The sequence below is a fragment of the Amborella trichopoda genome, chromosome 12 (assembly GCF_054954075.1).
Source record: "Amborella trichopoda isolate Santa Cruz 75 chromosome 12, AtrichopodaSantaCruz75HAP2 v2.0, whole genome shotgun sequence".
Taxonomy (NCBI): domain Eukaryota; kingdom Viridiplantae; phylum Streptophyta; class Magnoliopsida; order Amborellales; family Amborellaceae; genus Amborella; species Amborella trichopoda.
In genome coordinates this window covers 43,683,884-43,706,592 of record NC_142347.1, presented here as the reverse complement: position 1 = coordinate 43,706,592, position 22,709 = coordinate 43,683,884, and the positions used below count along the sequence as shown (strand labels likewise).

The 22,709-nt window shown below is 34.9% G+C and overlaps 2 protein-coding genes across 3 annotated transcripts; both read left to right on the top strand.

The window, feature by feature from the left end:
* Positions 1-3,665: 3,665 nt before the first annotated feature.
* LOC18435326 (UDP-glycosyltransferase 90A1) lies at positions 3,666-7,035 on the top strand. Its single transcript, XM_006845372.3, has 2 exons — positions 3,666-4,550; positions 6,350-7,035. The coding sequence occupies exons 1-2, from the start codon at positions 3,725-3,727 to the stop codon at positions 6,961-6,963; spliced, it is 1,440 nt and encodes a 479-aa protein (XP_006845435.3). The 5' UTR covers positions 3,666-3,724; the 3' UTR covers positions 6,964-7,035.
* Positions 7,036-13,774: 6,739 nt separating this feature from the next.
* On the top strand, positions 13,775-21,254 carry ATG18B (autophagy 18 B-like protein). Of its 2 annotated transcripts, XM_006845370.4 has the most exons (11): positions 13,775-14,113; positions 14,403-14,476; positions 15,194-15,267; positions 15,455-15,564; positions 17,218-17,309; positions 18,174-18,286; positions 18,526-18,645; positions 18,791-18,936; positions 19,055-19,168; positions 20,347-20,397; positions 20,846-21,254. In XM_006845370.4, exons 1-11 carry the CDS (start codon positions 14,055-14,057, stop codon positions 20,967-20,969), a joined length of 1,077 nt encoding a protein of 358 aa, XP_006845433.1. In that variant the 5' UTR covers positions 13,775-14,054; the 3' UTR covers positions 20,970-21,254. The 2 variants fall into 2 exon arrangements, with proteins under 2 accessions (XP_006845433.1, XP_020523738.1); XM_020668079.2 differs by lacking the exons at positions 13,775-14,113; positions 14,403-14,476 and adding an exon at positions 14,662-14,931.
* The last annotated feature ends 1,455 nt before the right edge of the window (positions 21,255-22,709 follow it).

The window sequence follows — 22,709 nt, the reverse complement described above, 5'->3', positions numbered from 1 at the left end:
AGATGAACTACTTAAAAACTTGTAGAGAGAAATATCTCAAAACATTTAGAGAGAAATTATTTCAAATTTTAAGTTTGAGAGAGAGAGCATATTAAAATTTTAGAGATTAGAAACTACATCAAATTTTAGAAAAGGAAACTACTTGAAAAATTTTAGAGAGAAAAACTATCTCAAATTTTAAGTTTTAGAGAGAGAAAATATCTTACGGGTGCATTTTGCATACGGACGCATCCGTAGGTGTAGAGGTAAGGTGCGCCTTCAAATTTTATCATGGTATATAATTTTGATATAAAATGTTCTTAGGATTATCTCAAAATCTATTTTTATATGTAATTATAAAATTTTAAATTTAAAAAATGGTTAAAATCAAGTTGATCTATAAACATATGAAAATCTTGAAAATCTCGAATTGGCTCCAGTCAGGTCCGGGTCCTATAGTTTTTTCTCGCCACCCATTGCCACCCCTACCAGGCCTATCCTATATAATTTTGGGTTGAGTTTGGGGAAATGCTGGTTGAGTTAACAAAAGTTAGGAAAAATATATCCAGAGAAATGATCTTATAGGATCCTCCTCCACTCATGTGTGTAGGATTTCAAAAGATCACCATTAAATTTATCACGGATCTATAAAAAAGTCAAGTCTCACACCTATTTGATAACTTTTTTAAAAATTCATGTTAACTGTAATGGTGATTCTTTGGGGTCTTACACACATAGATGGGGAATGGTCTCATACGATCATTACTCATACATTTATATCTTTTATTTTTAAGTTTCATTTATTGATATACTCAATATTCAAAAGATATCTTTTTTTTCTCCGTCTAATTTAAACCTATTTTTTAACCTAAACAATTGTGAGAAAGACTTGTTCTTTCCTAACTCTTCCCTTGGGCTGCTGCCCTTTTGTTTTCTCTATCCCTCATCCGTCACCTTCTGTCTCCCGCTAATCTCTCTCTCCCCGGCTCCAAGTACCCTGGCGAGGTCTATATTGATCTGCCACGTTTTGTAAACAGCGGTCGAGTCTGACAGGGCAGGTAACTGGACCGAGTTCCTCAGGTGGCTCATTGTTCATGCTTCAAGCTGTCGTCGTCTTTTTCCCTTGCTGTGCGTCCTTTTTTTTTTTAATCATGTTGATTCATATGCTAAACTTCTCAATTTATACATTGAGATTGCTCGTTTCTCCATTCTTATCCCCAATCCAAATTTTGGGATCAAAAGGTGTAGGCGTAGCTTTTTCATTCAAAAATCTCTCCTCTGTTTAGATCTCTCATTCAACGATCTACCAAAGCTTTGATACCTTCCCTTGATCAACAAAACTACTCCAAATTTGTTCCAAAAATGGCCATCATTTAGTCCGCTGCTAGATTTATACATCAGCTACTCCAAAAAATCGAGCCTCAAAAGTTTTAGCTTAGTTATGAAATTGGAACTTGGATCTATCGACTTTTGAGTTTTTATCCACAATCGGAGCTTGAAATATGGTAAGAGAGAGAGGGAAGGATCTGAAATTCCAAATGCACATAGGAAAGAGGGAGAGGTAGTAGCATAGATACATAAGTAGATATTTCGATAGATTGAAAGGACGGGGGAGAGCCTGAAATCCAAAAAATACAATGAGAAAAGGAGGAATAGAGAGAGAAAGAGAGAGATGATCAGATCAAACCCCAAAGCTAAAGAGAGGTAAGGAGAGACGCTGAAACCTAAATACTTACTTGGCGCAAGGAAGAAGGGAATTCGGTTTATTGGTTTTGTGATGCTCGTAAAAATGAGGGGAGAGAGATGGGAAACGTGAACAGAGAATGAGGGGAGAATGTGATGGGAGAGGAGGTGAGAGAGTGAAGGGAGTGAGAGAGTGAAGGAAAAGAGATGGGAAAGATAAAGAGAGAAAGAAAGGGTTCGAGGAGATAGAGAAAACGAGAAGTTCGAGAGAATGACTTTTGGAAAAAATATATCTTTTCAGATTGTGTTAGCTTAAAAAAAATAATTAAATTATTTCAACCGGTTAAAAGAAATAAAATCTATAATTTTTGTGTTTAGAAATATCTTTTAAGACCTTCGATCTATCGTGAAATAAAACCTTAAAATAAAAAATATGAAGATATTTTTTCAAAAAATTAACCTCATCACACATGTACAATACTAGGCTGATATAAGAAATGAAACCTAAAAATAAAAAATATAAAGATATTTTTCCAAAAAATTAACCTCATCACACATCTACAATACCCTGCTGAGATAAGAAACAAAAGGAAACATGGTATCTTGTACTTTCTAGAATAACACTTCCCAAACGGCATTGAGAATATTGCAACGCCGCATGACAAAAACTTGTCCGTGTTTACCTGATGCTTATTTGTTCTTTTTATGGTAGTTGCATAATGCACATAAAATCCGATAGCATGACTTTCTTTAAGAAAATTTGTCAAATATACACTGCCGAGAATAACCATTTAACACTTAACCTTATCAACAACCTTACAATAGCTGCTATTCTAAATCATGGTTGTGTGTTATTTGATGAGATTTCTGAAATTTAATCACTAGATATCACTAAGATTTTAAATGGTTCATCTCGTGATAATGAAGGTTTGAGGAACTGTTGTATTTGAATTTTCAAATTCTTTTTACAAATTCAAATCAGTTGAAATTTTAAGCGTATATTCTACTCATCAAGGCACATCTACTAAAAATATAAAAAAATAATTATCAAAATATAAATTGACCAAAATACCCCAAAATGTTTTGTGGGTATTTTGATCAATTTATTTTTTACGAAATATTATTTTAATATGTTTATTAAATTCTCCTATTTTTTAAGAATAGATGTTTAAAATTTCAAGTGATTTGGATTTTTAGAAAAAAGAAATAAAAATTCAAATACGAAATAGGTTGTGACCGTCTAATCGGCCAATATTCAATCTGAACTATTGGAAAATACTGTAGCAGTCAGCCTGTGGTATATATATATATATATATATATATATATATATATATATATATATATGGGTGCGGTTTGTAAAGAGCCTAGGCTCTAAACAATCAAATTCGAGCCAACTTTCAAATAGTGTCGACAAATGTGGTTTCAATACTGAAAGTTATTGTGATAGCCTTGAAATATAATTATAATTTTGTCTCTATTTATAAAGTTTAAAGCTTCAAAAATAGTGTAGATCGATAGATCTATGAAAACTTGAAAATCTTGAAAATAGACGGCCAAAAAATGCGTTACAAAATACACTATTTCTAAAACTTGAAATCTTTTTTTTTCTCATGTACATGCAACTTGATGTCGAGATGATCAATTTGAGGATATTTATGTATCAAAACAATCTCTTGTAGTAAAATTTTTGAGGTAGGCTCTAATTTGATGGTTTAAAGCCTTAGCTATATATATATATATATACATACTTCAATGTATTACAGCCTCTTTGCATCACTGAACCAACTTCTTGATTGTGGTTAGAATGTTAAAAACCAGTCAATGTCGTGTGTGCGTTTGTTTTTTATTTAAATAATACGGTTGGTAATGGGAGCTTTTTCCCTAATCCAAATAGAAGAGACAAAAAAACAATATCGTTGGTAATGGGATTTTATCCCCATTCCAAACACAAGAGATATAAACTTGGTCATTAATAAGAGCAGTACCAGGGGATGCAGTTCCTTCCATAAGCAAAGGCCCATACTCAACTGAACTGAAGAAACAGTTTCCACAGTTCCAGTCATGGCAATGGCCACCGCCGGGGCTGAGCTAATCCACGAGCTCAAGACCACTAACCCGACCGAGCCACACTCCACGCCCACCTCTGCTCCTCATGTTGCCGTTTTCCCCTTCCCGTCTCGAGGCCACGCCATCCCCCTCCTCCACCTATGCGCCGCTCTCTCACACCGAGGACTTAGCCTCACCCTCTTCTCGACCACTGGTAACTCACCTTTCTACCAGAAGATGCTCCCCAAAAACCATAATATCAACCTTGTCAATCTCCGCTTCCCTTCTTGGCCAGGCCTGCCAGAAGGATGCGAAAGCACCGACCAGCTCACGTCCATGGACATGTTCTATCCCTTTCTGCGTGCAACTCAAGAGCTCTGTGCCCACTTCGAGAAAGCTCTAACTGAAATCCTAGCCATCAACCCTCCCATGGCGCTCATCTCTGATGCATTCCTATATTGGACTCTGCCTATTGCTACAAAACTAGGTATACCACGCATTTCCTTCATGGGCGTAGATGCCTGCAGCACATGGCTCTTCCGAGTCATCGCTGCTCGTGGCGCACCCTTGCCTCAAGGCCCTGAGATTCTGTCCCTTCCGAGCATGCCACGAGGGAAGACGATTAAGTATGCCGACGTCCCAGATGGTTTCCGGGGCCAGGACCCCGAAGACCCTGATTGTGTCTTTATCTTGGAGGTGGGCACGGCCACACCGCACAGCTTCGGGGAAATTGTTAACTCTTTCGATGAGCTTGAGCCTGAATTTATCAGCGTCTTGGATGCAGGGAGGCCACGCTCCTGGTGCCTCGGACCCATGTTTCTGTGGAATGATCCACCACCAGGTGAGGTCTAGCATAAACATGAATTCTACACTTTATTGAAGGAATACTACAGGTATTCATATCCATACAAGATATAAGCAGGTTCCTCAGCCGTCTGATACCAACAATCAATGGTTAGGAGGCGAGGTACTTGTTAATAACCTACAATATACAAGTAAGGGTGCCGTTTCCATAAGGTACGGTGCACCTTCAAATTTTATCATAATATATATTTTTGATGTAAAATGTTCATAGCATTATCTCAAAATCTATTTTTATCTCTAATTATAAAATTTTAAATTTCAAAATTGGTTAAAATCAAATAGATCTATAAACATATGAAAATCTTGAAACTGAACGGTGTAGATAATATGATGTACTATTTTTTAGACTCAAAATCTTTTTATTTTTCATAATCATACATCTCGATGTCGAGATGATCAATCACATAGTTTTTCAATATAAACTTTTTCCTACAAGTAATATACTTACAAAACTAAGAATCCACTTGTATAGACGCTAGAAACGTATATATCTATGCATTTCACTTCACTCCATTTGTATCAATTGTACTACACTGACATTAGGGGTGGCCACTGGTCAGGTACGGGTCAGGTCTGGCTGGACCTAGACCACGACCCCGACCCAAATAGTTTTCGGGTCTAAAATTTGGATCCATACCTTGAGGCGTCCGCTCTTGGGTCTACCAGTCGAATCCTGGGTTTGACCCGGAGGATCCTGGGTATCCATTGTCACCCTATGACTATGAGCTTATTATTATTAGGACCCGGTTTCCATGCAGCCAAGCCCGCATATGTAGAAATGCGGGCTTTTTAATAAATCTATTTTTGAGATTTATTTCAAGATTTAATTTTTAAGAACATGTAATCTCTAACATGGAGCTCATGAATATGATAAATAAATAAATTTTTAAAACTAAAAAAAATAATTCTAGTAAGAATACACTTGGACCGTTAGTTTCCATTGTTTTTATATAGAACACCTACTTGCATCCATCTTTAAGATTGGTGCTTTACACTTTCAAGACTGCATATGTAGATATGCGGTCCAACCCACATGAAATAATTTTCCTTATTATTATTATTATTATTCCCTTTTTTGTACCATTATATACCCTATGATTATGAGCTGCGTTTTTTTTTTGGGGAAAGTTTATATAGACCCTAGGCTCTAAACAATGAAATTAAAACCTATCTCAAAACTTTCCATAGAAGAGGTTGTTTTGATGCCCAAATATCATCAAATTGATCTTCTCGACATCAATATATATGGACATGAGAAAAAAAATAGATTTCAAGATTTAGAAATAGTGCATCTTGTAATTTTCAAGATTTCATAGATCTACACTATTTTTTAAGCTTTAAATTTTATAACTATAGATGAAAACATAATTTAAGGCTATCACAAAACTTTCCTATATTAAAACCATATTTCTCGATACTATTTGAAGGTGGGCTCGAATTTGATTGTTTAGAAACTCAGTTCTATACAAGCCGCACCTTTTTTTTTTTTTGCCCATAATAATGTAAATGTTGCCAATATTGTGATAATATAAACACATAGCGTTCGCCTAAAGTAGCATGATTACCATTACATACCCTATGACTACGGGTACTGGTCGGGTATGGATTAGGTCCAGTTGGAACCAAACCCGGACCCAAATAGTACTCGGGTCCAAAATTTAGACCTATACCCATACCCGAAATTGGGTCTACCCGTCAGGTCCATTGCCACCCCTGACAGGCATATATATGCTATGTTTCACACATTGTTTTCATGGAATTTCTACATGTTTGCAGGGGAGAGCCCGGTGATTAAGGATGCATCGTGCTTGAATTGGCTCAACACCATGGAGAAGGGCTCTGTGCTATACGTGGCCTTCGGGACCCAAGCTCGTTTAGGGGAGTCCCAAATGAGAGAAGTAGGCTTAGCGCTGGAGGGCTCGGGGGCAAGCTTCTTGTGGGTAGTGAGAGGCGAGACAGGGTTCGATGATGGGTTTGAGGAGAGGGTCAAGGGGCGTGGACTGGTGGTTCGAGGCTGGGTCCCGCAAGTTGAAGTGCTTGGCCACTGTGCTATAGGTGGTTTCATGAGCCATTGTGGATGGAACTCTGTTTTAGAGAGTTTAGCACATGGGGTGCCCATACTAGGTTGGCCTATGATGGCTGAGCAACGTTTGAATGCAAGCTTTGTAGAGGAGGAGTTGGGGGCTGGGATAAGGCTGGTTCACAGTGAAGGGGTGTCTGTAGAGAGAGTTGTAGAGAGAGGAGTGGTGGAGTTGATGAGGGGGGAGAAGGGGAGAAAGGCGAGGGAGAGAGCAGGAGACATAAAGGAGAAGGCTAAGAGGGCAGTGGGTGAGGGTGGTTCATCTTATAATGGTTTGAATAAGCTTACTGAAGACATTTCTAAAACATAGGAATGAGCTTCACTTCCTTTTTTAATGCTCCAATCTTCTCCTTTAGACCCTCTCCCTCTCTGTCTCTCTCTCTCTGCCCAGTTTTAAAGGTCCTTTGGCTTCAATCTCTCTTTTACTCACTACTCCCACTGCTCCTGCTGTACTTTTCCGATTTTTTATGGGCAGTTCGGAATCGAAATTGAGAAATATAACATGATTTTTGAGAACCACAGTTTCTTGCCACTTCCAAAATATTTTTTAAAGAGAAAATTAGATGGCTTTTGTACCCATTTATAATTGGGTGCGATTTGTATAGAGCGGACGCTCTAAACAATCAAATTATAGCCTATTCAATAGTGAAAATCTTTGTGATAGCCTCAAAATATATTTTCATATCTATTTATAAAGTTTAAAGGTTAGATCGACGTATCTATGAATATTTGAAATTTTTGAAAATTGAAGGTCCAAAAATACATTACAAAATACACTATTTTCAAAATTTGCAATCCATTTTTTTCTCATGTCCATACATCTTGATTTCGAGATGATCAATTTGAAGATATTTGAGCATCAAAACAACATCTTCCAGTGAAATTTTTGAGGTAGGCTCAAATTTGATTGTTTAGAGCCTTGGCTCTATATAAAATTTTTCCTAAAATATATCTTCATTTCTAGTTATAAAATTTAAAGCTTCAATCAAGAGATCTATGAGAACTTGAAAAGCTTGAAAATTGACGGTCCAAAAATGGAACTCAAATTTTAGGAATATAATGTCTTCAACCCATTGATTAACTTCAACAAAAACAATTTCCTGATTGCATCTTCTACACACTTGGACAAAAAAAAAAAAAGTCTCAAGATTGAATGGAGACCATCAGATTTTTAAGGGTGATATCTAAGCGATAAAAAACTTAAATGTCAAATTTTAACTTTTGAAAATAATCATCTAAGGATTATTAGGTAGTTCCTAAATATTTAAATTGAAAAACCCTCCCAAGTAGGTCGTTTTACCGATGGAGTAAAGTTAAACTATAATCCTAAAGGAGTACATCTCCTCATAAATTTTGGCAAAAAAGAACCCATATAGTAATAAACGGGCAACAAAAGAGCCATACAAAACTCATTTTTTAAAAGAGAGAAGTGATGTCTTCTATGGCCCCATGGAAGGGGTTATTTTCCTTCTTTAGGAAGATGCGGCTCCTAAGGCAGCACCTTCCCAAAATCAAACACGGCCTATATGAACTTGTCTACCACATCCCTCTCACATGATGAATCTGCCTATGGCCTGTTTGAGTGTCCTTTCTTTTAGGGAAAATATCGGGTTGAAACCCTTAACAATATACTAAAAGGATGGGTCAAATTTTTATTATCACAACCAAAATATAGGTGCTCTAGTCGCTTACTTAGCCATGAATGTATTATATATGGATTTTCTAGGGTTCCTTTCCAGTGTTCATCGATTTTTTGAAGTAACTTATTCAAAGATGCACTTGTATAGCTTAGATTGCTTATTTAGATGAGCTCTAACTTTTTTAAATAAAAGAGGTAAGAAAGATAAACTACCTCATAAGAGGTCACATGAAAAAGAATCTTACAAAGGGCCTACAAAGGGGGCTGACCTTTGGAGCTAAGCAGGTCTGACCATAATGAATGGAATCTATGTGATGGGACTTGGCCGAGTCTACTCGGACTCGACCGAGTGACTCATCTCAGTTAAGGGCAAGTATCTTGACTGAGGCGGGACTTGGTAGAGTCTACTCAGACTCAACCAAGCGACTCGCCTCAATTAAGGGACAAGTATTTTGGCTGAGGGGAGTCCCGCCCCTTGGGTGGAACACATGAAGAAGCCTCAGCTCTAACTGTGAAAGTAATGGCAATGGCAGTATGAGCAGGCCAATGCCTGGCCGTCAAAGTACGCATTGGTAACGTTTACAGACCAGGGGGCTCAATGGCTCAAGTGCTTTAAGTATTCAATTGTGGAAATGTTTTGTGAGGTCCCACCTGATGCGTCTAAGTGTTTAATGGAAGAATCGCCAAGGCCTGATGATCAAATTGCCTCAGCACAGAGATAGAATGAATCACATATAACAATGCACAAAATGTCTCTTTAGTTCATTATTAGTACCTCAAATGATCATAGGGCCAATGCAACTACTAATGTACAATATGGCTCCAAGATGCACAAAATGACTTCCCTGTTGAATACTCTGTAACATAAACATGATCAAAGTCACAATGTGAGAAGGGTTCATATTATCTCATCCCTTGGAAAATCTCTCAAATACCTAATGGTAGCTTAGGCTGCTGCATAGTCGAGACCTGCAAGAGCCGGAGTCAGGGGCAGACCAGTCATGGTAGCCCAAATCATGACGTTTGGTAATGACCGATGATAATTGAACCGCCTACCTATGTCGATTGGCAGGCCCCCAAAAACACAATGAAAATACGTGAAAGATTTCTTGAAATATTTCCACAAACTGATTGAGTGTTTTTTTTTTTTTATGAAAGGTGGCCTATAATTGAAGGACCTTTTAAAGGATTGGTTATGGACCTGGAGAGAATTAAAGAAGGGATTGTGGCTATACTGATTACTTGGGATAAATTTCAAAGGGAATTATGGGGAATTTAAGCAATGAAATCATTAACAAATTTGACGAAGCGATTAAATTGGGTAAAGAAGTCCAAATGTTCAGATTCATGGAAGATGGACTGCACCTCCAAATGATACAATCAAACTAAATATTTATGGCAATAACCATGCAATTCTGAAGAAGCTGGTGCAGGAGGTATACTGTATAATTACAATGGATCCATATTCCTAACTTAGTCATGAACTAATGGTGTAGGAACAGCAATTGAGCCAGAAAATTATAACATCACTACAACAGAGACTAAGGCTGATTGAGGGAGAGCAAGGAAATTTGATTGCAATCAAATGGTGTAGAAAGGAGCTGAAACATATCGCGGTCTCTTAGATCCATGTCGAACGAGATTCAAGACATTCACTCGAGGATAAACATCACCTTTGTCTATTAATATCGAGCAATGTTCCTCTTAAGTGGAGTGTACACCAAAGTTTTATGGATGAGGTTTATATAAGGGCTAGGCTTTATGAAAACAAAATAAGGCGTCACCTCAAATCGTCGTCTAGAAAGTACTTGCAGCGACAGAAACATCTACGATGGCTCTAAAATCAATTTCTAATACCGACAATAAAATTTGAAACCCAAAAAATATTATAGATCTTGCAGATCTGTGAACACTTATTTTTAAAGCAAAATAGAAGGTTTAGATAATTTGTTACACTATACACTATTTTTAAAGCTTGAAATCCTATTTTTTTTGCACAACCACAATGTTCAAGTCGAGATGATCAATGTAAAGGTTTTCCAATGCTTCACATGCAATTTTCAATGAGTTATTAAGTGAGGATTTACGTATTTTGATACGGCTGCAGCCCAATCAAACAATTTTCTAAGTTTTATAGTTTATATAAACTACTATGTCAATTTTAAGGTGTGTACTATTTTTTGAGCTTCAAATTTTACAGTAAGTGTTCCAATAGGGCTCTTATAATTTGGAAAATTGTTTCATGCAGGCTGAACTGTGTTCATATGCAGTCCAGAAAGTGTAAAGCATTCATCTTAAAAATAGATGCAAGTAGGTGTTCTACCGAAAAACAATAGAAACCAATAGTCCAAATGTTTTCTTACTAGAATTATAATTTCTATTTTTAAAATTTATTTATTTCTTCATATTCATGATCTCCAGGTTAGAGATTAAATATCCTTAAAAATTAAGTCTTAAAATCCATCTCAAAAATAGATTTATTAATAGGCCCATATTTCTACAGATGCGGGCTTGCCCGCATAAAACCCAGGTCCTTTTGATTTTAGTACTCTTATCAGTGTTCGCAAATCCGGCCTGTCCGAACAGGAATTGGCCGGTTAGATCGGTACGGACAAGGTACCGACTCCGGCTAAGGCCGGTTTTGCATTCATAATGACTAGAAGCCGTTCTCCAAAAAAAAATCGACTCCAAAACCGGCTTGTTCGAGATCGAACCAACGGTATTTACTCTAAACAAGCCAGTTTTCCCTAATCGGTCCGGTTTACCATTTTAACGCCCGAGATAACGTCATTTTCAACGCATCAAATAACGGCCGTTATTTGATACGGACCCCTTTATTTTTCACAGAACCCGTGAAGAGATAACATCATTTTCAACGCATCAAATAACGGCCGTTATTTGACACAGACCCCTTTATTTTTCGTAGAACCCGTGAATAAAGCTTTTGCAGTTTTTCTTTATTCCATTTTCTGGTTTTTTTGTTTTCTTCGGTCAATTATTTATATTATACACCGGAAATTTTCTATAAATCATCGATTATTGAATCAAAATTTGAAAAACAAAGAATTCTTGGCAGATTGAAATGGGGATCTTTTAAAATTAGAAATTTCCGTCATTCTATCAAATGCAACTTCAATACCTCATAGATTTGCATCACAATGGAGGGCTTTGATTCATTGTTGAAGGATTCAAAGTTTACATATTTCAAATTTTCCAACGATGAAGAGTTGAGGTTATTTTTTGCCCGAAGTACTGCTGCTCGAAGAACTGTTTTTTATCCAAACAAATTGATTTCTGGTCGATCAATTAATCAATTTTTATCAAATTGATCAGTGAAGTTTGATCATCAAGGCCTCATCTATTAAATAAACTTGTTATTTTGATTTACTATTGATTAAATATTTTTATATCGATTTTGTTTTGCTGCGTTTTTTCCTGAAATTTTCATGAAGTGAAAATTTCGCAATTTTTTGAAGAAAGATCCCAATCGTGAATAGATCTTCATGAAATTTGGGGCATTTGAATCTTAATTGAAGTATCTATTATATTCTCATGTCAATTTGTTCAAAAAATGAAAGATTTGGGGTTGATTTTGACTCTAAAGTTTATGTGTTCTTTAGCTCAATTTTAGGGTTCTTAAAAAAAACTGTTTTTTAATAAAATTACGTTTTGTTTTTATAAAAATATGTTATTTGTGATGATTATGAGAAAAAATATATATATATTTTTAAATTTTATATATTTTTGGTGAGGTTGTTGGATTGTTTTTAATGTTATATATTTTTTTTACAAAAATATGTTGTTTTGTGATGAACATGAGAAAAAAATATATTTCTTTCTTTTTAACGTTATATATTTTTGGTGAGCTTGTTGGATTGTTTTTAATGCTATATTTTTTTTATAAAAATATGTTTTTTTTTGTGATGGATATGAGAAAAAAATTTATTTCTTTTTAATGTTATTTTTGGTGTACAGTCAACTTCTTGTTTGGTTGTGACACTTTCTTCTAATTTGTTTTTTTATTTGTTACAAGCTATCTATCATTTGTTGCAACTTCATACTCCTGAAATCTATGTATTAGCCTCTATGAAGAAAAGAGGTAGAAACTAAAAAGTGTTTTGCTCATCTCTCATGTGTCCCCATGCTGAAATGGATAAAAAATTAACCTGTTTTTTTTTTAAATAGGTATCTTAATTCTACAATTTAAAGTTTATATATTTTTGGTGAGGTTGTTGGATTGTTTTTAATGTTATATATATTTTTTACAAAAATATGTTGTTTTGTGATGAACATGAGAAAAAACAATTTTCTTTTTAACGTTATATATTTTTGGTGAGCTTGTTGGATTGTTTTTAATGCTATATTTTTTTTATAAAAATATGTTTTTTTTTGTGATGGATATGAGAAAAAAATTTATTTCTTTTTAATGTTATTTTTGGTGTACAGTCAACTTCTTGTTTGGTTGTGACATCTTCTTCTAATTTGTTTTTTTCTTTGTTACAAGCTATCTATCATTTGTTGCAACTTCATACTCCTGAAATCTATGTATTAGCCTCTATGAAGAAAAGAGGTAGAAACTAAAAAGTGTTTTACTCATCTTTCATGTTTCTCCATGCTGAAATGGATAAAAAATTAACCTGTTTTTTTTTTAAATAGGTATCTTAATTCTATAGTTTAAAGTTGCCATCTTTGAGAGGAAAAACTTTTCATGTTAAAACCCAGCTCAAAAAAGGTTGTTGAATAAATGAGGTTTGGCTATTTCAAAATCGATTTGGCCATTTGAAAACCAACTTGGCCATATTTTTTTAAAATATGTGATTTAGCCATTTGAAGCAACACTTCACACCTTGACCCACACCCAGCAACTTATTGAGTAAATGAGGTTCTCTCTCTTACAGCCTTGACTCACAACCGTTCGGGAACATCATGGGATAAAAAAATACGTTCTCAAACACAATTCTAAACCGTATTAAAGGGTTTTTCAACATTAAAACAATTTTTTTCAATATCAACATTAAAACAATATAGAAGCATATATTGTTGCATCATTTATTATTAGTTGGACTTTGTAACTTCATCAATTGAATTTATCAGAAATTATAAATTGTCTTGCATATCCCTATAGTATTCAAATATTAAATTCTATAAAAAGTTGTTTCAAATTTTTTTTATAACATAAATGTATGTAATATGATAGTATATAGTTAATCTAAGTTTTTCTATTTTTTTTAAAAAAAATTGAGAGGTTTTGACTTTTTTTTAAAAAAAATTTATTTGATCGGTTAGTCTGGTTAACCAGTCCAGTTCCGGGTCGAACCGCTCCAAGCCTGATTACCGGTTAACCGTTCCCATTCGATACGTGAAAACTGGCTATTATGGAAAGCTTATGGGGCGAGAATTCCGCGTGAGGCTCTATTTTGTTTTCATAAAGCCGAGGCCTTATAGAAACTGCATATTTCCTCTCAAAAAGTTTTTGAAACAATGAAACGTATCAAAGAAAATTCAAAATTCGCAAACCCAAATTCGTTTGCAGTAAGATAAACGCAGATTAAAAAGCACACGCCTTTTCCTTTTCTCCCTGTGTCTGCGCATTAAATTTTTGTTCCTTCAATTTATCTTTCTGATTACGCCAACTGCTCCTACGTTAATAAGAAGAATAATATCGTTCCTGCAACTGCATTATGAATCCACTGGAATCGCTAAATTAGGGTTTTTATTTGTTCTTGTTTTTCTTGATTTGGTTGTTGAGAAGAGCTGCAATTATGGCGAACCAATCCAAGCCTCCTCACATCCTGTGCGCGTCTTTCAATCAAGACAGCAGGTGAATTTCCTCTCTCTCTCTCTAACTTGCTTTTCTTCGTTGCATTCTTATGGTTCTCTGGTTTAATGATATACGCCATATTAATATTCAATTGGATCATATGAAGTCTTTCAATGGAATTGTTTGTTTTGCTTTTTGCAATTAGGGGTGGTTTCATGTTGTATGTATTATTTGTAAAATTGGTTTGTTTATGTAGCAGAGTTTGATTTATGTTGTACTCATAGTGATTTTTCCAGTACTTGGTTTCAATTGTTATTTGATTGTTTGGTTTATGGCATGATCATTGCAGTTGCTTTTCAATAGGTACAAGAAATGGACTCAAGTTATTTAATTCTGAGAGTGGAAGATTGTGCTATGAAACAGGTAAATTTCAATGAATTTTAATATAGGATTTTAGAGCAGCACTTCAGCTGAATTGCTTAAATAGTTGCTAAGGGGAAAAATAAATAAATAAAGTTTCTAGAACCTCTATTTTGTCCTTCAGATATTTCTACAATTCTTTACAAAATACTTACTGGCTAGGATTTAATTGTGTATGGTATTTGCAGCATCCCTTTAATGTAAAGACTGACAGAATTGAAACCTGATACTATTGTTTCGACGTTCGCTTTGGTTTGGACCCAGCCTAGTTACCAATAAAAGGGAGAGAAAGCGTTTCAATTTTTCGTTTCAATTTTTCTTTTCTGTTTTTTGGTGGTATTGTATTGATCTGCTTAAAATAGACTAGAACCGAGAAATTTATGGAATCATTGCAAAGATTGAATCAAATGAGCATTAGCTGTATGAGGATTTTGGATATTGCATGACTACTATTTATGGTAATTGATTTTGCCTCTTAGCTTTTTGTACATTGCATACGTGCAAGCAGATTTAGATGAAGTTTTAATCTGTATAATTTATTGTTTGAGAGTTTGGATCATATGATGCACATATCATAGTCTTTCTCTTGTAGATGTTACTCAAAGCCTCATTTGATAGCATACATTATGTCATTATTTTTTCTATTTTTGAGAGGGAGGGTGAGAGAAAGGGAGAATTAAAGAGTCAATTCTGATATAATTTTTTTTCTTAAACGAACAGTAAATGGGGCATACGGTATTGTTGAGATGTTGTACAGTACAAACTTTCTTGCCATAGTTGGAGCAGGGGAGCAGGTAAGATATCACATAATGGTACTCTTATGCAACAGATTAAACCATTGTGTATTATGTGATTCGTTTTCATTGCAAAGTGGAAATTTCCATTCTGCTGAATCCATTTATTTAATTTTCTGAAATTTCAATAAAGTGATTTGCTTAATATTGTACTTTCCTTTGTTTTTCTTCTTGTGAACTGTTACAGCCATCATTGTCACCCCGTCGCCTTTGTCTATTCAACACTGTAACTGAATGTGCACTCAAAGAGCTGAACTTTTTGACTACAATTCTTGCTGTTCGAGTAAATAGGAAAAGGTGGGGTATCATGCCTGTCATGGTCAAAATTGTTATTGTTAAGTTTCTCAAACTTGGTTCTCTAGCTGCAGACCTCAGCAGCAGGTGATACCTTTGTTTATTGGAATCTTGCTAACTATATAAAGGATTGCATAATCCAATTTGAGGTTCAGCGTCTTGCCATAATAGTTAAGGTGTGAGGCTCATAACACTTTGGTCTTGGCCTTGATTGTGAGATTAGCAAAAGAAGGACGTATCTTCTATGTTTGAGATGTCCTTGGTATTGTGTTCCATGAATAGCATGAGATTACCTGATTATTTCTATGGATACTTCCTTCACTTTACATTCAAATGTCTTTGTTCTCAGTTGATGTAACCTAAGACTAGCCAGACACTAATCTTTGACTACAAGACCAGGAAACATGTTTGTAGAATACTAAATGTCTGAACCATGCTAAAAATCTGTAGTTTCAGCAGTTAGTCTTGAAACGAAACCAAATAAGCAACCGCAAGTCAAACATGCAATCTAGGAACGTCCTTCCTAAATACCTAGGATTTGAGGCTTCATATCTGAAAGCTCTGTTCTTCTGCAAAATCAGGTCAATTAAACTGGTTTCCTATCAAATCTAAAGCTAATCTATAGTCAGAAATGAAGAAGAGACCGTAGAATAGTTTTAAATTAAGATTGCAATGACACAGACAATTAGATCAAGGGTTTTGGGGATATTAGGGACTATGATATCAAGGCTTTCGTGCATAGAGAGAGAATTGGGGTTTAGGACTATGAAAGATTTTCTTTTGGACAGTATTAAGGAAGGCAGATGGGATATTTTAGAGTTTCAATGGATTAGAGGTTGGGTGTGTGATGCTTGGAGAGTTCGGGAAAGTTTTAGGTAGGAAATATTGAAAAAATAAACAATTTCCATCAGGACATAAAAATAAACAATTTCCATCAGGACATGTGGGCTATGAAAGATCAAGTGAAATATAGGAATAAGGGAAAACTATGACAATAGAAAGGTGTAATCTCAAAATTAGTATGGAGTGGGGAAGAAGAAAGAGAAGGGAAGAATAGAAATGAGAAGGGAGAAGGCGAGAGAGAGAATTGGGAAAGAAAGGGGGAAAGAGGAAAATGCTAAAGTTTCTCTCACTCACTCTCTCCCTCTCTCTCTCTCTCTCTGTCTCTCTTTCTCTCTGTGTCTCTCTCTCTCTCTCTCTCTCATAATTCTAACTCGAATTCCCTACACCCTGTTATCCCCAAAATTCAGGATGTAATTTGCAAGTCCTGTATTTACTTTGAAACTAATCTGTGCCCTCTTCTTCATTCTGAGCTGTAGGGTAACCTTTGTTTTGATTGGGAACCAATCTAATTGGCTGATTGTGCTGAAGGACATATTTCATTGCTTTCCAAATTCAAAGATACACCTCCTGGATATTAAGGACAAGCTCCTAAATTGCATGTTTAACTTATTAAGGGCTGTTTGTCTAGTTCTTTTGGAAGATTACGTGCTAAAACTATAGATTTTTGGCCTCATTCGGACATGTAGTGTTCCTGAAACATGTTTCCAGCTCTTGTAATTGAAGACTAGGGTGTGGCTGATCTTAAATGGCGTCATCTTTGTTCTCAAAAAGTTTTGCCTATCTTGAAGTATTCCCTGCTTATGTCATGTGCAGGCTTATTATTGTATTGCAGGATAGAACATACATATATGATTCAAATTCTCTTGCACTTTTGGATACAATTGAAACTGTTGCAAATACCAAAGGTCAGAGACAAAACTTTTACTTTATTGTGGAATTTCCTTTTAAGGCATATTTTCCACTCTTTGGCCGAGATGATATGTCGCGCTTGGTCTCATCAAGTGGATCACTTTGGTTATGAATTTCCAACTGCAGAAAAAAAGATATTCTTATGGGGAATTTATCAAAATGCACCTTAAAATTTGTCTATTCAAGATTTTACCCTAGGTGTAATTTGATAAATTTCAGCACCCATTTTGATGTACCATTTGATGAGCTCTTTGAAATTAGAAAGATAGCCTGTTTGAAATTAGATCAAATACTATGCACAAGATGTTAAATAGTTTAAGTCTTAGTTGGTATAGTTTGATAAATTTCCCAACTCTTTTATGTGTATTGCTCGCCTATAATGGTGTTTTTACATTTTCTCTAGGTGTATCACTTTTCACAACATATGAACAAATGTTTGTGCCATAGGTTCACTATAATGGATATATCCTGTACTTCAATGCAAAATATTTCTATATTGGATTTTATAGACTCTGATTGGTTTTTTAAAGCTGCCACATATTATGAAATGGATAAGACAAATATGCAAGTTTTGCTAAATTATTTTGAATTTAGTAAATTCAATTTGCACATTGAACTTTATTCAGGATTTCTTAGACTATAGTTGGTCCTTAAAACTTGAAGTGTGTGAGATGTAATGAAATACAGGAGGCAAATATTTAGTTTGTACTAAATATTTTGAATTAGTGCATATTTAGTACATTTAAATTGCATTGTCATCATCATCATCTAAGCCTACATTTAAGTTGCATATTGAACTTAATTCCGGACGAAGTATTTCACTTCATGACTGATTTTTTTGCTGCCGGTGTTGATTCTAGGGCTTTGTGCTTTCTCCCCTAGCTTGGATGGTTGCTATATAGCTCTTCCAGCAAATACGACTAAAGGATCTGCATTGGTATACAATGCAATGAATCTCCATTCCCATTGCCAGGTTAATATGCATTTTTTTGTTCAACTTTTTATCTACTCCGCAACCATCCACCTTACTATATTCTAATCATTTCATTTAATAATCGGAATCTTGTAACTTCACTTCTCGAAATCTTGTAGCTTCACTTCTCTGACATTTCTCTCTTTGACATTTCATTGGTTTAGCTCATCTAAAGCTTGTGATCCTGCATGCCCCAGCTGAATTATGAAATTCTTCTTGTTCTTATCCTTTTAATGCAGATAGAGGCTCATCGCTCTCCATTGGCTGCAATGGCTCTTTCTTCTGATGGTGTATACATAGCTACAGCTTCTGAGCAAGGGACCATAATCAGAGTTCATCTTATTTCACAAGCAAAAAAGGTGAAATTACATCCTATGGGTTTACAGCTTTTTACATAGTTTTGTAGTGATGCTTATTTCTTGTGTATGTGAGAGGCTCAATCAGTAATTAGGACTATAATATCTTTCTGTAGTACTCAATGAATAAATATGGTATAATGAGCAGTCATATAGTTTTCGAAGAGGGACATATCCATCCACTATCTACTCCCTTGCATTTGGACCACCAAAGGGATTCCCGCATCTACTTGTGGCTACAAGCTCCTCAGGCTCTCTGCATGTTTTTCATCTTGACTCAGTTACAAATCAAAGGTGCATTATCCCCATGCTGTAATCTTGTCTTTTTTAGTGAGATATGTGGTTGATTAGATTTCCATGGAACTTGCTTGAAGTGCGGCTCATATTAACTTCATCAATGTTTCCTTCTCAGGAATAAAAAATCAGTTGGTCTGCTTGCTTCAGTGTTACCTAATACTATTAATGGTGCACTTGAACCCAGTCATCATTATGTATTTCCAAATGTTCTCCCTACAGGAGTCAAGAGGTATTGTTATATTAAATTTTCTTTTAGTGTTTTTCTTATTACCAGCCTGTATTTTGTTTGCTAGAAATGGAATGAACCCTGCATCCTAGGGAATGAGCAAGAAGGTCCCTGACCATATCTGGACGAGGAAATGCCTCTACCAAAACGATGTTCCCCGGTTACCATTGTTTGTCTGGATATGAAAACGCAATCACCATTATGTTGTATTTTTCTTCATTTGTCTTTCGTGTTCTTTTGGCCGGTATTGTGTGGGGGATGTGAGGATATTGGTTATAATATGCAATTCTCATATCAAATTTTGCTGGTACTGTTGCTTCTTATAAAAGAAAATAAAATAATAGGTGTTTGTTGTTATAAATTGTGGTGTATTTCAAGAAAGCTGTTACTACTCCAGAGGAATCTTGATATTGCTGAAGTATTTTATTGCCCTAAGACCTGCTCAACATATTCATATGTGTCTGGCAAGGTATTGTGTCAGCAAGAAAGAAAAACCAATGTCCCACCTATAGAAGCTCAATATACCTTGCGAGGTTTATATGTTAAATTGCTGAGGATTACTGAATTTTTCAAGTCACTTTGTTTGCTATATGGTTTTCTCATTTTTATCCTCCCTATATTTTGGGATTCTCTTCTCCTAAGTCTTCCTCAGTTTTTGCCTTTCCCGTTTATGAGTTTTACCACAATTTTAAAGGTTGTTTTGATAAATCTTTCAAAATTTCCTTTTTTTCCCAGTAAAATTTTCAGTTATCCAACTGCCCTTTGTGTCACAGAATTTGCATTTCTCTTATGTATCATTCAACATTCTGCTGTTGCAATCTGCAAATACTGAATTAGTATTGACCAAGAAAGGCTACACATGAGCACTTGGGAAATGCTATGTTTGTTATCTGGAAGTGGCTGGTTTGTATTCCTAAACTGGAGGATATTTTGGTGATCTGTTGAACTCTTATTAAATCTTACATAAAATAGCCCAGTAGTACTACCATCAACTTAATAAAATAAGTTCTATTGTTAGACTATATTGATTTGAAAAGGACATTATTATTGTATACTGTTTAATTTGTATGGTGCAACCAAAACCTTGTTTTCAAAGATCAAGATTTTTTGTGATGTTCCCTGGCGATTATCTGCTGCTGTTGTCTCTATTTAATTTGATGTGGTCTCTAATTGTGTTGCAGCTGTGCCACCATACATACGATAGAAAGAATTGCCAGTGCCTCTCTGTCCAGGTATAGTTTCAGATATTGGCAAGGAATATTCACATAGCAAGGCTAGTTTTAATCCATATTCTCACCATGCCCAGTTAGAACCTCTCTCTCTCTCTCTCTCTCTCTCTCTCTCTCTCTCTCTTGCTCTCTCTAATAATACACATACACACATGGTCTGGTATGTATGTGGGACTTTTTATATAGGGGTTCAGGCTTTTAATATGGTACATACATTTTATATGGTGAGTATATGCACACTTTTTTTTTAATTTTTTTTGTTTTTTAAGGATAAAAAGTAGGAAAAATTATGCTTCTAATCTTGGAAGCGGAGAATGTCGTAGCAAGGTCTAATATTTTTTTTTTTGTAGATTGGAAAATTCCTTTCTTGTGTCTGGATGCTTTGGGTAATCTAACTTAGTTTTTAATTTCTTAAGAGATGGTATACTAAGATCCATATGATTTTTTGCAGGGCGTCAATACATGTAATCACATATGATGGCTATTTCAGGGAGTATAGATTGATCATCGATGATTCACATGATTCTTCATGGGTCCTGGAGCATGAATTCAACATGTTAACCAGACCCTCATGATTCTTCACGAAACTTGGAACAGGAAACCAAAGTGTTTCCGAGACCCATATCATTCTTCATGGATTTGGAGCGCGAATGCCATGTGTTGACAAGGCTCGATAATATTTTTATGACCTAGACATACTGGAAATAGGTTCTCTCAAGGTTACATTGTAATTTGTAGAAGAGGGACGTGATATCTATGCTTCTGCCTGAGCTGTTTGATTCCTTGTAAATATGATCTCAGTGAGTCCCTTCGTGTAAAGCATGCTTGAATTATTGAAATTGAGAAAATATACAACACGATATCATGATTTGTGTGGTTTAGGACTTTTTACATTTACCTATCCCATAAGTTTATTTGTAAATGCATTATTTAAGTTTTTGGCTTTCGTGTCATTTGGTATTTAGGAAAGCTTTGTCTAATTTCCAGCAGCGGGATGAAGATCAACTAGATGGAAATGGACAGAGTTAATAAAGGATAACAAGGGCTATCCAGTCGTGTTTTGAATAATGAGGGCTACTTGCCGAGAAGGGTTAAGGGATTTGATATATATATATATATATATATATATATATATATATATATATATATATATATATAAAAGGGAAATGTTTTTTAGAGCCGGGGCTCTCAACAATCAAATTTGAGCCTAACTCAAAATTTTCCTTAGAAGAGGTTGTTTTGATGCCCAAATATCTTCAAATTGATCATCTCGACATCAAGATGCACGGATATGAGAAAAAAATAGATTGCAAGTTTTGGAAATAGTGCATCTTGCAATGTATTTTTAGACCGTTAATTTTTAAGATTTTTAATTTTTCATAGATATGTCGATTTACACTATTTTTGAAGCTTTTAGCTTTATAAATAAATATGAAAGTATATTTTAAGGCTATTACAAAGATTTCCAATGTTGAAATCACATTGCTTGACACTATTTGAAGGTAGGCTCTAATTTGATTGTTTAGAGCTTGGGCTCTTTACAAATCGCACCCATATATATATATGAGAAAGCTTTTTATGTTCCCCTTACAAAATAGAAGTTCTATTTTACTTTTACTATCTAGCCATCCATTTTTTATCAAGAGAGCCACTCACCGTTTGATCTTAGATCTGACGTCTCAAAGTATTTTATTTTTAATACAAATTTTCTGAATATGACATTTGGTACGTGCCATCTTCTCATTGGGGCACACCTATAAAAAATAGTAATAATAATTTTTTGATAAAACATAATGACCAAAATACCCTTTAAACCTTTCAGGGGTATTTTGATCATTTTATTTTATTGAAAATATTTTTTTTATATTTTTTGCTAGTGCGCATTTAATAGAGGAATGGACGTCCAAACTTTGATGTCAAAACAGTTTATAAAAAAAATTAAAAATAAAATAGTGTAAAGACGTGACATTGTTATTGGGGCAATCTTAACCCTCCATTAAAAAATAGAGGGTTAGATAAAAAAGAGGATAAAACTTCTATATTGTAGAGGAAACATATAAATCTTTTATATAGAGCCGAGATTCTAAACAATCAAAATAGAACGCACCTTCAAATAGTATCGAAAAATATGATTTTAATACTAAAAATCTTTGTGATAGCTTTCAAATATATTTTCATTTTTAATTATAAAATTGAAAGTTTAAAAAATAATATAGACTAAGTATATCCATGAAAATCTTGAAAATTTACGGTAAAAAAAGAGATTACATGAAGCACAATTTTCAAAATTTAAAATCCATTTTTATCTCATGTCC

Bases quoted from the DNA above. Each gene is read 5' to 3' on its own strand.
- LOC18435326 (XM_006845372.3), top strand. From the start codon at position 3,725: ATGGCAATGGCCACCGCCGGGGCTGAGCTAATCCACGAGCTCAAGACC. The intron at 4,551-6,349 runs GTGAGGTCTAGC...ACATGTTTGCAG, and splicing joins GTGGAATGATCCACCACCAG to GGGAGAGCCCGGTGATTAAG.
- ATG18B (XM_006845370.4), top strand. From the start codon at position 14,055: ATGGCGAACCAATCCAAGCCTCCTCACATCCTGTGCGCGTCTTTCAAT. The intron at 15,565-17,217 runs GTGGGGTATCAT...TGTCATGTGCAG, and splicing joins GTTCGAGTAAATAGGAAAAG to GCTTATTATTGTATTGCAGG. The intron at 18,937-19,054 runs GTGCATTATCCC...TTTCCTTCTCAG, and splicing joins GACTCAGTTACAAATCAAAG to GAATAAAAAATCAGTTGGTC.